The sequence below is a fragment of the Panthera pardus genome, unplaced genomic scaffold, assembly GCF_024362965.1.
Source record: "Panthera pardus isolate Hobbes unplaced genomic scaffold, ASM2436296v1 HiC_scaffold_12, whole genome shotgun sequence".
In the NCBI taxonomy this organism is placed as follows: Eukaryota; Metazoa; Chordata; class Mammalia; order Carnivora; family Felidae; genus Panthera; species Panthera pardus.
Genome location: NW_026526677.1, coordinates 92,347,157 through 92,362,665, shown reverse-complemented (window position 1 = coordinate 92,362,665; position 15,509 = coordinate 92,347,157). Strand labels below are relative to the sequence as shown.

The following is a 15,509-nucleotide window of genomic DNA, read 5'->3' as shown; positions in this document are numbered from 1 at the left end:
CATTTCTGGAATTCTGGTAGTGCCTGACGCGGTCTAAGTGGACGCACTGGAGGACCACAGGCCGGGAGTTTCGGAAGACGTTCCGATCCTCCCTTCTGGAGGGACGTGGAATCCCCTCAAAGGTCTGAGACGAGGCGGGTCGCTCCGGCTGGTCGGCGTGAGGCCGTCATCTTTGGAGGGACGTGGAATCCCCTCATCAGTTTAGGAGGGACATGGAATCCCCTCACAGGTCTAAGCTAGCTTTCAGTTTTGCTTCCATGGAGTTGGAAGACTTTTTAGGGGCCCTCTGTTTGTCTGTTTTTGTGTTTCTCTGTTTTGTTCTGTGGACTTACTGGACGGACGTTATGGGACAGACTCAGACTACTCCTCTAAGTATTATGATTGATCACTTTAAGGATGTGAGGGGAAGAGCTAACAACCTCAGTGTGGAAGTCCGAAAGTGTCGGTGGCAGTTTTTTTGTTCTAGCGAGTGGCCAACTTTCAATGTCGGATGGCCACCAGAGGGGACCTTCGACCTCCCTACCATCCACCGAGTCAGGAGTATCATCTCTCGGCCTAAGACGGGCCATCTTGATCAGCTCCCTTACATTATCACTTGGCAGGACCTTGTAGAAGACCCACCCTCTTGGCTTAAGCCCTTCCTAGCCCTGCTCCCTCCGGAGCCAAAACCCATTCTTGCTTTGCAGGGGACAAAGAAGAAGAAAAGTCTTATCCAGCCTTCAGCACCCCTCTACCCTGTCTTACAGGGGGGTACTGAAGAAGAATTAATTTTTCCTCCCCCGTATAACCCCTCTAGGGTGCCGGAAGAACACCATCCTCCCCCTCCGGGGGAGGCAGACGCTGTTCCGAGAGCGGGAGGCGGAAACGCTCCAGTGGGAAGCCCGCCCTTCACCGGACAAAGGGCTCAGAGGGAGCAATCCGCCTCCGCCGCCGACTCCACTATTCTGCCCCTGCGAGCCACCGGACCCCCAGACGCGGAGGGGAATCAGCCCCATCACTATTGGCCTTTCGCCACTAGTGACCTCTACAATTGGAAAGCTCAGAATCCTAAGTTTTCCGAGAAACCGGCAGGGCTTATTGATTTATTAGACTCTGTTCTTTTTACCCATCAGCCCACGTGGGACGATTGCCAGCAGCTTTTGCAGGTCCTGTTCACAACTGAAGAGAAAGAATCCTCAATGAGGCCCGAAAACTAGTTCCGGGCGCAGATGGGAATCCCACCACCAACCAGGCTCAGATAGATGCCTCCTTTCCCTTAACTCGGCCCCAGTGGGATTTCAACACGGCAGAAGGTAAGGAGAGGCTCCGGGTCTACCGCCAGACTCTAATGGGGGTCTCCGAATGGCTGCTAGAAAGCCAACCAATTTGGCCAAGGTAGGAAATGTACAACAGGGAAAAGATGAATCTCCGGCTGCCTTTTTAGAATGGATCATGGAGGCTGGGGCGCCTGGGTGGCGCAGTCGGTTAAGCGTCCGACTTCAGCCAGGTCACGATCTCGCGGTCCGTGAGTTCGAGCCCCGCGTCAGGCTCTGGGCTGATGGCTCGGAGCCTGGAGCCTGTTTCCGATTCTGTGTCTCCCTCTCTCTCTGACCCTCCCCCGTTCATGCTCTGTCTCTCTCTGTCCCAAAAATAAATAAAAAACGTTGAAAAAAAAAAAATTAAAAAAAAAAAAAAAAAAAAAGAAAAAAAAAAAAAAAGAATGGATCATGGAGGCATTCCGTACCTATACCCCCATGGATCCAGAGGCTCCGGAAAGCAAGGCAGCTGTTATCATGGCCTTTGTAAACCAATCGGCCATAGACATTAGGAGAAAATTACAGAAAATAGATAGACTAGGAGAAAAAAGTCTGCAGGACTTACTGGTGGTAGCCAAAAAGGTATATAATAACCGGGAGCCTCCTGAGGACAAGCAGGCTCGCGCCATGGCGGCTGCCAGCAGTAAGCAGACTCGAGACCTGGCCAGAATACTACTAGCTACCACTGCTGACTCCCCCGAGGAACGAGACCGCCATCTCCGGCAGCTGGCAGACGACGCAAGAAAAGGTAAAGGAACCACCAAGGGGGGGAACCAGAGGCTGCAGAAGGATCAGTGCGCATACTGCAAGGAGATAGGGCATTGGGCCCGAGATTGTCCAAAAAGGGCCGGCGGGAAGGGAAGCAAGACTGATCGAGTAAAAGTCCTAGAGCTAGATGAACTGAGTGATTAGGGGAGTCGGGGTTCGGACCCTCTCCCCGAACCCAGGGTAACTCTTAAAGTAGAGGGGACCCCTGTTGACTTCCTTGTCGACACCGGAGCACAACATTCGGTCCTCCGCACCCCACAAGGAAAACTAGCCAGCAAGAAGTCCTGGGTACAAGGGGCAACTGGTATGAGCCAGTATTCATGGACTACCCAAAGAACAGTAGATTTGGGAACGGGCCGGGTATCCCACTCCTTTATGGTAATACCAGAATGCCCCTACCCGCTGTTAGCATGGGTCTTACTGACCAAGATTGGAGCTCAGATAACTTTCAGACAAGGGGGGGCCTCAGGTCACCGATGGCAAGGGCCACCCCATCCAGGTCCTGACCATGAAACTGGAGGATGAATAGCGCCTCCACTAGGAGGCGCTCCCGAGAGAGGATAATATAGACAGATGGCTACAAGAATTCCCCTCGGTTTGGGCAGAGAAGGGGGGCGGGGGATGGGACTAGCCGCTCATAGGACCCCAGTCCTGGTAGAACTCAAGCCAGGAGAGAGTCCGGTAAGGATCAAACAATACCCCATGTCTCAGGAGGCCCGGAAGGGGATCCAGCCACACATCTGGAGACTACGAAGCCTAGGGGTACTAGTTCCTTGCCAGTCTGCCTGGAACACCCCCTTACTGCCGGTCAAAAAGCCTCACACAAATGACTACCGACCAGTACAAGACCTCCGGGAAGTAAATAAGAGGGTCGCGGACATACACCCAACTGTTCCCAACCCTTATACTCTCTTGAGCTCCTTGGCGCCCTCCAGGGTCTGGTATACTGTACTAGATTTAAAGGGCGCCTTCTTCAGTCTGCCGCTGGCACCCCAGAGCCAACCCTTGTTTGCCTTTGAGTGGCATGATCCGGAGGAGGGCTACAGTGGGCAACTCACCTGGACACGGCTACCTCAGGGATTCAAAAATTCACCCACCATCTTCGACGAGGCACTACACGAGGACCTGGGTGAGTACAGAAGGGAGCACCCTGGCCTCACCCTTCTACAGTACATAGGTGACATCCTGATTGCTGCCGACACGGCCAAAGACTGTGAGCGAGGGACCCAGGACCTGCTGGCTACCCTGGGGGCCTTAGGGTACCGGGCATCCGCGAAGAAGGCTCAGATATGCAGGGAGAGGGTAAGTTACCTGGTATATATCCTGGAGGGCGGACAGCGGCGGTTATCAGATGCCAGAAAAGAAACTGTCCTAAAGATCCCTACTCCCACCTCCCGAAGAGAAGTGAGGGAGTTCCTAGGATCAGCCGGCTACTGCCGCCTCTGGGTTCCAGGTTTTGCTGAGATCACCAGGCCCCTATATGAAGCTACCAAAGAGGGGAAAACATTTAAATGGGCTGAAAAAGAAGAAACTGCCTTTAATCAGTTAAAAAAGGCCCTCCTAAGTGCCCCAGCCCTGGGCCTACCAGACATTACGAAGCCCTTCCACCTCTTTGTAGACGAACATAAGGGAATAGCAAAAGGGGTTCTAACTCAAGCCTTAGGCCCCTGAAACCGCCCAGTGGCTTACCTGTCTAAGAAACTAGACCCAGTGGCTGCCGGCTGGCCACCATGCCTAAGAATTATTGCAGCGACAGCACTCCTAGTCAAGGATGCAGACAAACTGACCCTAGGACAGGAGATCTGGATCACGACCCCACACGCCATTGAAGGGGTCCTGAAACAGCCTCCGGATAGATGGATGAGCAATACACGTATGACTCATTACCAGAGCCTCCTACTCAACCCTCCACGAGTGCAGTTCCACCCCAGTGGAGCCCTCAATCCTGCAACCCTGCTGCCCGACCCTGACCTAGGTGCTCCACTACATGACTGTGCGGGAATCCTGGAACAAGTACGTGGAGTCCGGACGGACCTGACCGACCGGCCCCTCCCCGATGCTGAGGCTACTTGGTTCACTGATGGCAGCAGCTTTGTGCGAGATGGACACAGGTATGTGGGTGCAGCAGTGGTCACCGAAACGGACACCGTATGGGCGGAGGCTCTACCCTCCGGAACGTCAGCCCAGCGAGCAGAGCTCATAGCCCTCACCAAGGCGCTGATGCTGGGAGCTGGAAAACGGCTTAACATCTACACAGACAGCCGTTATGCATTTGCCACAGCTCATATTCATGGGGCAATTTATCAGGAGAGGGGGTTACTGATGGCAGAAAGACGGACTATAAAAAATAAGCAGGAGATACTTAACCTGCTTACGGCCTTATGGCTTCCTGCCAAGCTAGCCATTATCCACTGCCAAGGGCACCAAAAAGCTGATAGCCCAGTAGCTAGAGGTAATCCAAAGGCTGACCAGGCAGCCAAGGCAGTAGCCCTTACTCCAGTCCCCACCATGACCATACAACTACTGGACCCGGGAGACCCAGTTTTACCAGACCAGCCCAAATACTCCAGGAGGAGTTACAGAGGATCAAGAAACTCCCCATGGCCCAGGAGATAAAGGGATGATGGTATACACCTAACAAGGAGCTCGTGCTGCCAGACCGGCTCGGAGTCTCGATATTAGAGCACATGCATTGGTCTACTCACATGGGGGCCCGAAAATTAAAAGACTTAATCCGACATGCCGGAATCAAGATTCACCAACAGGACACCAAAATAGAGCAAGTTGCATCTGCCTTCAAGACCTGCCAACTCACCAACGCGAGAGCCACATCAAATAAAAAAGGAACCAGGCTCAGAGGCACCAGACCAGGAGCCCAATGGGAAGTCGACTTCACTGAAGTCAAACCAGGAAAGTATGGTTATAAATATCTTTTACTATTTACAGACACCTTCTCTGGCTGGGTGGAGGCATACCCAACCAAGCATGAAACGGCTCAGACGGTGGCTAAGAAGCTACTAGAAGACATCTTACCCAGGTATGGTTTTCCTGCCATGGTAGGATCAGACAATGGACCAGCTTTTATCTCGCAGGTAACACAGTCAGTAGCCAAGGCAGTGGGGGCAAACTGGAAATTACATTGTTCTTATAGGCCCCAGAGCTCAGGACAGGTAGGAAGAATGAATAGAACCCTAAAAGAGACCCTTACCAAATTAACCATGGAGACTGGCGGGGACTGGGTGACTCTCCTACCGTACGCCCTTTACCGGGTTAGAAACACTCCTTACACTCTGGGTTTTACTCCCTACGAGATCATGTTTGGCAGGCCACCCCCTGTTATTCCCAGCCTTCGAGCTGAACTTATTGCTGAGTTTAAAGATCAAGAACTTTTTCTTTCCTTGAGCGGAATCCAGAGGGCGCATGAGGACATTTGGCCACGCCTCTGTGCCATCTATGAGGCTGGCCGGACCCCGACACCTCATCAGTACAGGCCGGGAGACTGGGTCTACGTCAAGAGGCACCACTGAGAGACCTTCGAGCCATGCTGGAAGGGACCCTACATCGTGGTGTTGACAACCCCCACCGCTCTCAAAGTAGATGGCATCGCGACCTAGGTCCATCACACCCACGTTTGGCCAGCGGACCCCTCCTCGATCCAGAACGACTTCGTCACATGATGGGCCATCAGTCGGGACCAACACAACCCGCTCAAGCTCAAGCTACAGCACATTCGCCCCACCTAATGTTGGTAACTCTGTTAACTCTGCTTGTCATTGCTCACGCTGCCGGGAGTCCCCATGCCCCCCAAAACATCACCTGGCAGATCATAGACACCAGCTTGGGGACAATACTTAATCAGACCTCCCAGAGCCACCTCAGGGACACTTGCTTCCCAGAACTTTGCATAAACCTCCAAACTCTGTTCCCCTTGTCACCATAAATGCAGCCAGTCCCATGATTGGGTCCCTAAGCTACATGACAAGGGGGGAATGAAAGGGCGGGCCTACGCCGGCCGACTCCATCTTGTTCTGTGTCCTTCACCTTGACCACACCTCCTCCCCTTGAGTAAACCCCCCCCCCTCACCTGCCTAACAGGACTCGGACCCTTCCCCAGCCAATCAGCTGAGGCCACAGCCATTACCTCACCAACTGCCCCTAGGCCCCAATAAAACCTTTGTCCTTTTGAAACTCGCTCTCTCTCCCTGGTATCTCACCGCTGCGCCGGTGCAGGTAGGGGATTGAGCTCGAGCTAGCTCGAATAAAGGCTCTTTTGCTTTTGTATCGGACTCGGCTCCCTAGTGGTCTTTGGGGATCACGAATTCTGGGCATAACAGCAGAAGCCAAGTGGTGACACCCCCAACACCAGCAAGGTGGGCCTGGTTATTGCAAGGGACAAGAGAGCCAAAGCAGCAATCTGATAGTTTGACTTACACAGACTTACAGCTTTGGCTAGTTAATTATAGTGTTCCTACAAGTGAAATAGATAGAAAATCTAATAAATTCTTACTTGTTCTATACAAGCAGGAAAGTTCTACATCGGTGAACAAAAGTCTAACTTGAATCATAAAAACAGAATCAGGGACTCCTCAATCGTTCACTGACTTGAGCAAGTTTACAGACTCAGAATCCTTTGAATGAAGGGGGTGTCTCCTTCTTCTTGAAGTACATTATTGAAAATGTATACTGTCATTATTCCTCCCAGCCTTGCTCAAAGGGACCTATGGCCTTTTACCAGGGTAACTGTGAAGTGGGGAACAGGAAATATTCAGACCTTTCAGGGATTACTAGAAACTGGCTCTGAATTGACACTAATTCCAGGAGACCCAAAACCAATCAGAGTAGGGGCTCAGGAAGGTCAGGTGATCGATGGAGTTTGAGCTCAGGTCAATTTCACAGTGGGCCCAATGGGTCCCTGAACCTTCCTGTGTTTACTTTTCCAATTTCAGAATGCATACTTGGAATTGACATACTCAGCTGGCAGAATTCCTTATTGATTCCCTGACTATGGAATGAGAGCTATTAGGGCAAGAAAGGTCAAATAGAAACCATTAGAAATGCCTCTACCTAGGAAAATGGCAAACCTAAAGCAATTCTTAGGAGGGATTTCAGAGCTTAGTGCCACCATCCAGGATATAAGGGATGCAGGGGCAGTGATTCCCACCACATTCCCATTCAACTCACCTAAACACTGGACCATGGGATACCAAGTTACCATGAAACCTGAGCTGCCCAGCATGAACTGGGTATTATCTGATCCACCTGCTGATTTTTAGTCCCATTAAAAATCATCTTAGTCAAGATGGTCTAATAAGGACCAGATTTATCCTCCTGCCTAAAGAAACTCAAAAAATGAATAGAATATAGTACATAGTTTTCAAGGCATTGAATATCAGGTAATGTAGGTCAGTGATTCCTGAAGCATGGAAAATTAAGCGAGGTGAGCCATATGACTATGACTGTACCATCTCACACCTGGAGAATTCGCAGGCTAAGGACGTGTGCCTGAATTGAAGAGGCAAAATTGACAGTCTGGAGAGACCAAGATGGCTAGAGCTCACAGAGAAGGGAACTGGAGAAAAGAGTACAGAGAGAATACAGATCTGGAGAGGATCTCTCTCAAGTATTCAACTGAGTACTGATTGGCACACGTGTGAACAAACTACACAAAGCAGGAAAAAGCACCATAAAAAGCACAGTGGTTATTCCCTAGGGCAGAGTGAAAAATCTCACAGTCAAACACAAAGAAATCCACACCAAGACACATCATAGCCGACCTTTTAAAAACTGCAGACAAAGAGAAAAGTCTTGAAAGCAGCAAGAAAGAAATGACATTTTATCCACAAGGGGAAACAATTCAATGGTAAGATTTCCCATCAGAAACCGCGGAGGCTAGAAGGAAGTACATTTTCCTATTGAAAGAAAAGAATGGGTAGATCCTATATTCAGCAAAAATATACTTCAGGAATGAAAGGGAGACACAAGACATTCTAAGATGAAGAAAACTAGGAGAATATGTTGCCAGTAGACTGACCCTAAAAGAATGGCTAAAGGAAGTACTTAGAAAATGCTGTTCTTGGGACATCAAGAACAAAGATAAAACATCATAAGAGAATGATAAACACAATAGACTTTCCTTCCTCATTTGAGTTCAAAATTACATTTGACAGAGAAAGCAAAAATTATAATATTGTCTGATGTAGTTCTTGATGTATGAAAAGGAAATATTTAAAACAATTAAAAATGGAGGATTATATTATAAAGGGACATAAAAGGACAAAGGGATCCTATACTGCATTCCAACTGGTAAAATGGCAACACCTATAGACAGTGATAAGTTGTCGCAGACTATGAGTCTGGAGTTCTTTCTTATCCAGCAAGAGAGCAGACACAGAATTGAATACGAGAGTGGCTAATGTCCAGGAGGAGACAAGAGCCCCAAACAGGGGTTTTGTCTCCATAATTATGGACCCACGTGGTGAATGTGAAGAAAGCAAGATCTTACACACGTGAATGTGGAGAAAACAATCAGACAGTAATCATTAACTTGTGTGTTGTAAGAAGCAAAGGGTCTTGGGGGCCAAGTGGGGTTTATGATCAATGTACAATAGTATATCGGTATCAGATGAAAAGTAATTTCCTGCAGGTGATATAACAAGTTACTCGTGATCCCATTACAATATCTCACTAGCTAACCTTGGGTGCTTTCGCCCCGTGGTGGCAGCTTTCTGTCCTAAGCTTTTTTCTAACCCATTTATGTAAGTAGAACCTATTTCCCCACAATAAGTTATGCATATATAACACCTCGAGCAACCACTAAAGGAGCTATACAAAGAGAGTCACTCAAAAACGTTATAGATAAATTAAAATGGAGGTTTCAGTTCAAGCCAGTGATGTAGTAGGATCCTGCACTCAACCTCTTCCCACAGACATACAAAATCTATATATGGAGAAAGATCCTCTGAGAGAAACCCAAAACTAGCTAAGCAGCTCCTACATGTTGGATAAAAAAAAAAAAAAAAAAAAAAAAAAAAAAAAAACATAACATAACATGAAGGGGAGGAGAAACTGAGACACGTCATAAATGTCCCCTTCTCCCACAACACACAGCAATTTATGATCGGGAGAGAACTCACAAACCCAAGTTTCTCCTTGAAGAGTGAAGGGTTTGAACCACACACCTGGTACCCCAACTTTAAAGACCTGCACCTGAAAGACAGTCCCCAAAACATCTGGTTTTGAAAACCAATAAGGCTTGTGTCCATGAGACCCACAAGGCTATTTCAACTAAGAAACAGTTCTTAAAGGGCTTGTGCAGACTCACCCACTCCAGAGTCCAGTACAAAGGCAGCCAGCGGAAAAAGTACCAAGACTTTGGGTGAAAGAAGCTTATCTATTTATCTTAAAGCATCCGCCAGAGGGAAAAGCATCTAATTTAACACTCATCTACAGGCCTAATGAAACACTCTCCAAAACCAGAGGCCTACAGGCATCTTCTTTGTGCTCACCCTCTGCCTTGCTCCAGCCCACTGGTATCTCCTGGAAAGGAACTTATACTCTCCTCTGGTGCTCTGATATTTGTGCCTGCTGCCCACCTCTAGGTCTCCTGGTGGTCAGCGAGGCTTACACTTGTGGGTCCCACAGGATTATAGACAATGGAAAAAGACACCTTAACTACCTCCCAGGGCACAGCAGAGAGACAACAGGCTGAGGTGCCCCGTCTTCCTATGAAAGAGACTTATTAGCTTATGTTCATAGCTATGGCCTGAGGAACAGGCTTATTAAACACACATATAGGAAGCAAGCAGCAAAACTTAAAGGCAGCCTACAGAATGGGAGAAGATATTTGCAAACAGCATAGTGGATAAAGGGTTAGTATTCAAAATCTATAAAGAACTTATCAAACTCAACACCCAAAAAATGAACAACCTAGTTAAGAAATGGGCAGAAGACATAAACAGGTGGGTAACAGACACATCAAAAGATGCTCAGTATTACTCATCATCAGGGACATACAAATCAAAACCGCAATGAGATACCACCTCACAACTGTCAGAATGGCTAAAATGAACAACACAAGAAACAACAGATGTTGGCAAGGATGCAGAGAAAGGGGAACCCTCTTGAACTACTGGTGGGAATGCAAACTGTTGCAGCCACTCTGGAGAACAGTATAGAGGTTCTTCAAGAAACTAAAAATAGAGGGGTGCCTGGGTGGCTCAGTTGGTTAAACGACCGACTTTGGCTCAGGTCATGATGTCGCAGTTTGTGAGTTTGAGCCCCGTGTTGGGCTCTGTGCTGACAGCTCAGAGCCTGGAGTCTACTTCGGATTCTAATGTCTCCCCCTCTCTGCCCCTCCCCTGCTCATGCTCTGTGTCTCTCTATCTCTCAATAATAAATAAACGTTAAAAAATTAAAAAAAAAAAAAAAAGAAACTAAAAATAGAACTACCCTAAAATCCAGCAATTGCACTATTAGGTATTTACCCAAAGGATACAAAAATACAGATTTGAAGGGGTACATGCACCCAAATAGTTACAGCAGCATTATAAACAATAGCCAAACTATAGAGAGAGCCCAAATTTCCACAGAATGATTAATGGGTAAAAAGACGTGGTATATATATATGCAATGGAATATTACTCAGCCATCAAAAAGAATGAAATCTTGCTGTTTGAAATGACGTGGATGGAGGTAGAATGTATTATGCTAAGCAAAACAAGTCAATCAGAGAAAGACAAATACCATATGATTTCACTCAATATGTGGAATTTAAGAAACAAAATAGATGAACTTATGGGAGTGGGGAGAGAAGAGAGGGAAGCAAACCACAGGAAGATTCTGAATGATAGGGAACAAACTATGGGTTGACAGAGGGAGGTGAGTGGAAGATGGGCTAGATGGGTACTAAGGAGGGAACTTGTTGTGATGAGCACTGGGTGTTTTATATAATCAAGTGTTTTGATGAATCACTGAATTCCACCCCTGAAACCAATATTGCACTGTATGTTAACTAAAGTTTAAATAAAAAACAAATAAAGTAAATAAAATTAAAAAAAAAATAAAATAAACACACATCTAAGGGCCAACTCTAATCCTCTCCAGAGACCTTGGGGGGTGGGCACTTTCTTCCTATTCTCCTTGTGCTGTACTGCAGATCATTGGTGTGCCCTGGAGGGGAGTTAGTCCATACGACTGGTATCCCCTCCTGGGAACACCTCTAGTTGCCTGGCTCTGGTGGCCAGTGGCTCTTGTGTTCACGGTCCCATGGGAATGTAACAAATGAAGAGACAAGACTTGGCAGCTACCAATCTCAGGGCACAACACAGAGACAGTGACCAAAACACAGGCTGGTTTCTCTGTGAAAGAGGCTTATTTTCTCCTCTTGGAGCTTTGGCCTGAGGGGTAAACTGCTGGTTTAACACACATCTCAAGGCCCATTTAGGTACCATCTAGGGATGAGGGCCAGTGGGTACCATTTTAGCACTATCTCTCTATTTCAGTCAGGGTTGCTGGTATTTATGAAAGAGGCCTATTGGATTATCTTCATAGCTGTGGCCTGAGGGGCAGGCTTCTAATCTACATCTAGCGGCCAACTTCTCCAGGGACCAGGGAGGGTAGTGGCGTCATTTCTGTGCTCTCCCTCTGCCCTGCCCCAAGTTGTTGGCATCTCTAAGAAAGGTGCTTATGCACACATCTAATGCCCTGGCTGCCCAGAGGACACATCGTTTGATAGCCTAAGTCTGATGGCCAGTGGGGCTTATGTTCATGGGTTCAGTGATACAGTAGCAAAGAAAGAAACAACTCTTAACTGGCCATCAGCACAAAGGGAGCAGACAGAAACTCTTATCTCCCAGTCTTCCTCTGAAAGAGGTATATTTGCATACTCTACAAGCTACTGCCTGAGGATCTGGCTTTCATCAGCCTGAATCTAGGTGCTGACTGGGATCATCCCATTCAGGACACTGAGGGGTCCTAGCACACCCTCAACTACTCAGAGTCACTAGCGTTAAAACAGGCTGTTTTCACGATCACAAAGGTTTGAAAGGCAACCAAGAGATAGGGCAAGGTTGAATAATAAAGTTCATCTACTGCACAATGCCATTCCTTTAAGACTGGGAGAGGAGGCTATTTTATCTAATGTGTGTACATTAACACAATGAAAATGAAGAAATAGGGGAATATGTTCCAAATGAAAGAACAAGATAAAACATGAGAAAAAAATATTTTGAGAGAGAGTGTGCAAGCGAGTTGGGAGAGGCATAGGGAGAGGGAGAATCTTATGCAGCTTCCATGCCCACCATGGATCCTGACACGGGGGCTCGATCTCATGACTGTGAGACCACAACCTGAGCCGAAACCAAGAGTCAGATGCTCATCTAACTGAGCCACCCAGGCACCTCTAAGTTGGTAATATCAGGGGACTTTAATACTTTGTTTTCACCAAAGGATAGATCATCCAGACAGAAAATCAATAAGTAAACATTGGCCTTAAATGACACATTAGACCAGATGAACTTAAAAGACATATACAGAACATTTCATCCAAAAGCAGCAGAATGCATACCTTTCTTAAGCACACATGGCTTAAGCAAACACATTCTCCTGGACAGATCATAAATTAGGCCACAAAACAAGTCTTAATAAATTTAAAGAGAATGAAGTCATATCAGGCATCTTTTTCAATTACAATGGTTTGAAACTAGAAATCAATTACAAAAATAAAACTGAAAAATTCATAAATATATAGAGATTAAACAACATGCTACTGAACAGCCAATGAGTCAAAGAAGAAATCAAATCATAAATCAAAAAATACCTCAAGCCAAATGAAAATGGAAATTCAACACACCAAAACTGAGTGGGGGGGGGGGGGGGGGCAAAAGCAGTTCTAAGAGGGAAGTTCACAGAGATGAACGTCTATGTCAAGAAACAAGAAAGACCTTAAATATACAACCTAACTTGACACCTCAAGGAACTAGAAAAAGAAGAACAAATGAAGTTCAAAATTAACAGAAGGAAGGAAATAACAAGGATAAGAGTGGAAATAAGTGAAGTAGAGACTTAAAAGGCAATAGAAAAGATCAATAAAACTAAGACCTACTTTTTTTTTTTTAATTTTTTTTTAACGTTTATTTATTTTTGAGACAGAGAGAGACAGAGCATGAACGGGGGAGGGTCAGAGAGAGGGAGACACAGAATCTGAAACAGGCTCCAGGCTCTGAGCTGTCAGCACAGAGCCCGACGCGGGGCTCAAACTCACGGACCGCGAGATCATGACCTGAGCCGAAGTCGGCCGCTTAACCGACTGAGCCACCCAGGCGCCCCTAAGACCTGCTTTTTGAAAAGAATAAGATAAAACAAACTTTCAGTTAGACTCACCAAGAATAAAGTGAGAGAAAATGCAAACAGATAAATAAAAATGGAATTCTAAAAATTATTCCTGTACTCTATATGAAGGCAGGAAAAACTAAAAGACATGAAAAACAAAAACAAAACTAATTCAATGACTGACTTAAAGTCCAAAATATCAATTATTATCCTACCTGTAAATGTTCTAAATACATCAAGACACAGATTGGCAGAGTGGATTAGCAAACGTGATACAACTTTATGTTATCTATAAGAAACTCACTCTAAATATAATATTGAAAATAAAAGGATGAAAAAGATACAGCATACAAATAATCAAAAGACAACAGGAGTTATTAACCATAGATAAAGTAGACTTTGGGGCAAAGAAAATTACCAGAGACAGAGAGGAACATTACATAAAAGGGCCAATCCATCAAGAAGGCAGAGCAATTCTAAATAAGCAAACATCCAACAACAGAGCTATAAAATATGTAAAGCAAAAACTGATAGAACTGAAGGAATAGACAAATCCACAATTATAGCTGGAGATGTCCACATTTTTCTCTCAACAATTGATAAGACAACTAGACATAAATTTAGCAAGTACATGGGTGAACTCAGTACCATAATCAACCAAAGGATCTGACATTTGCTAAACCTTTTACCCAATAACAAAAGAATAAACACTGTTTTAGGTGCCCACAGAACATGTACCAAGGTTTGCAACATCTGGGCCATAAATAAACTTAAATAAATTTAAAAGACTTAAACTCACACAAAGTGCATCCTCCAACAACAATGGAATCAAACCAGAAATTCATAACAAAAAGATAATAAGAAAATCTACAAACACTTGAAAATTAAACAACATACTCTTAGGTACCCCATGGATCAAAGAGGAAGTTTCAAGGGAAAATTGTTTTAAATGCATTGAACTGAATAAAAATTAAAATATGTCAAAACTTGTAGAAAGGAGCTAACGCAGTGCTCTTTTTATAGCTCCTTTTATAGCAAGAAATGCATACATCTGAACAGAGGAAAAGCCACATATCAATATTCTAAGCTCCCATCTCAAGAACCTAAGAAAACAAGAGCGAATTAAACCCTACACAGAAGGAAGGAAATAATAAGAGGAGAAATCAACGAAAATGAAAACAGAAAAACAATTGAAAAAAATAAAAGAGCTGATTCTTTGAAAAGATCTAAAAAATTTAGAAACCTCTAGTAAGACTGACAAAATAGAGAAGAACTATTATTTCCAACATCAGGAATGAAGCATGGGATGCCACTACAGACCTTGATGACCTCAAAAAGATAATAAGGTAATACTATGAATGACTCTATATAAATAAATTTGACAACTTAGACAAAATGGACCAATTCCTCAAACATTACAGACTATTGCAATTTACCCAATACTGAATTATTTGATTAGTTCCATAACTATTTAAAATATTAAATTAATAATCAAAAAACTTTCCACAAAGGAAACCCATGGCCCAGATGACTCCACTGGTGAATTCTAGTGAAGTACTGCATGTAACTTTTGACTCCCCAAAACCTTAACTACTACTAATAGCCTCTGTTCACCAGAAGCCTTACTGATAAGATAGTTGGTTAATACATATTTTGAATGTTATATATATTAGACACTGTAGTCTTATAATAAAGGTAGAAAAAAGAAAATATTAAGAAAATCATAAGGAAGAAAAATATATTTACAGTACTATTATTATATTTATTTTAAAAAACTACATTATCAGTCAGCCTGCACAGTTTAAATCTGTGTTGTTCAAGGGCCAACTATACTATATAAGATCTATAATGCGGCAAGTTATTATTATTTGGTAGACATTGTGCTAATGTGCATTTTCTCATTTAACTTTCACAACAACCCCATGAAAGTCAGATTGTCATCTCCATTTTAAAAGTAAGAAAATCGAATCAAAGAGATGCCATATAACTTGCCTAAGTCACAAAACTAGGGAGTGGAGGAGTTAGATTTTGAGCCCAGATAATATGAGCTCAGAGCATACAGTCTTAATTACTATGTCATATCCTTCCATATTATTAAATGTGTTACTGAAAGAATCT

At 44.9% G+C, this 15,509-nt stretch overlaps 1 protein-coding gene and 1 pseudogene across 1 annotated transcript; both read left to right on the top strand.

The window, feature by feature from the left end:
- Window positions 1–2,604, top strand: LOC128776200 (uncharacterized; annotated as a pseudogene).
- Window positions 2,605–2,729: 125 nt separating this feature from the next.
- Window positions 2,730–5,590, top strand: LOC128776258 (uncharacterized). The gene is made up of 2 exons (XM_053900633.1): window positions 2,730–3,365; window positions 4,817–5,590. Exons 1-2 carry the CDS (start codon window positions 2,766–2,768, stop codon window positions 5,588–5,590), a joined length of 1,374 nt encoding a protein of 457 aa, XP_053756608.1. The 5' UTR covers window positions 2,730–2,765.
- The last annotated feature ends 9,919 nt before the right edge of the window (window positions 5,591–15,509 follow it).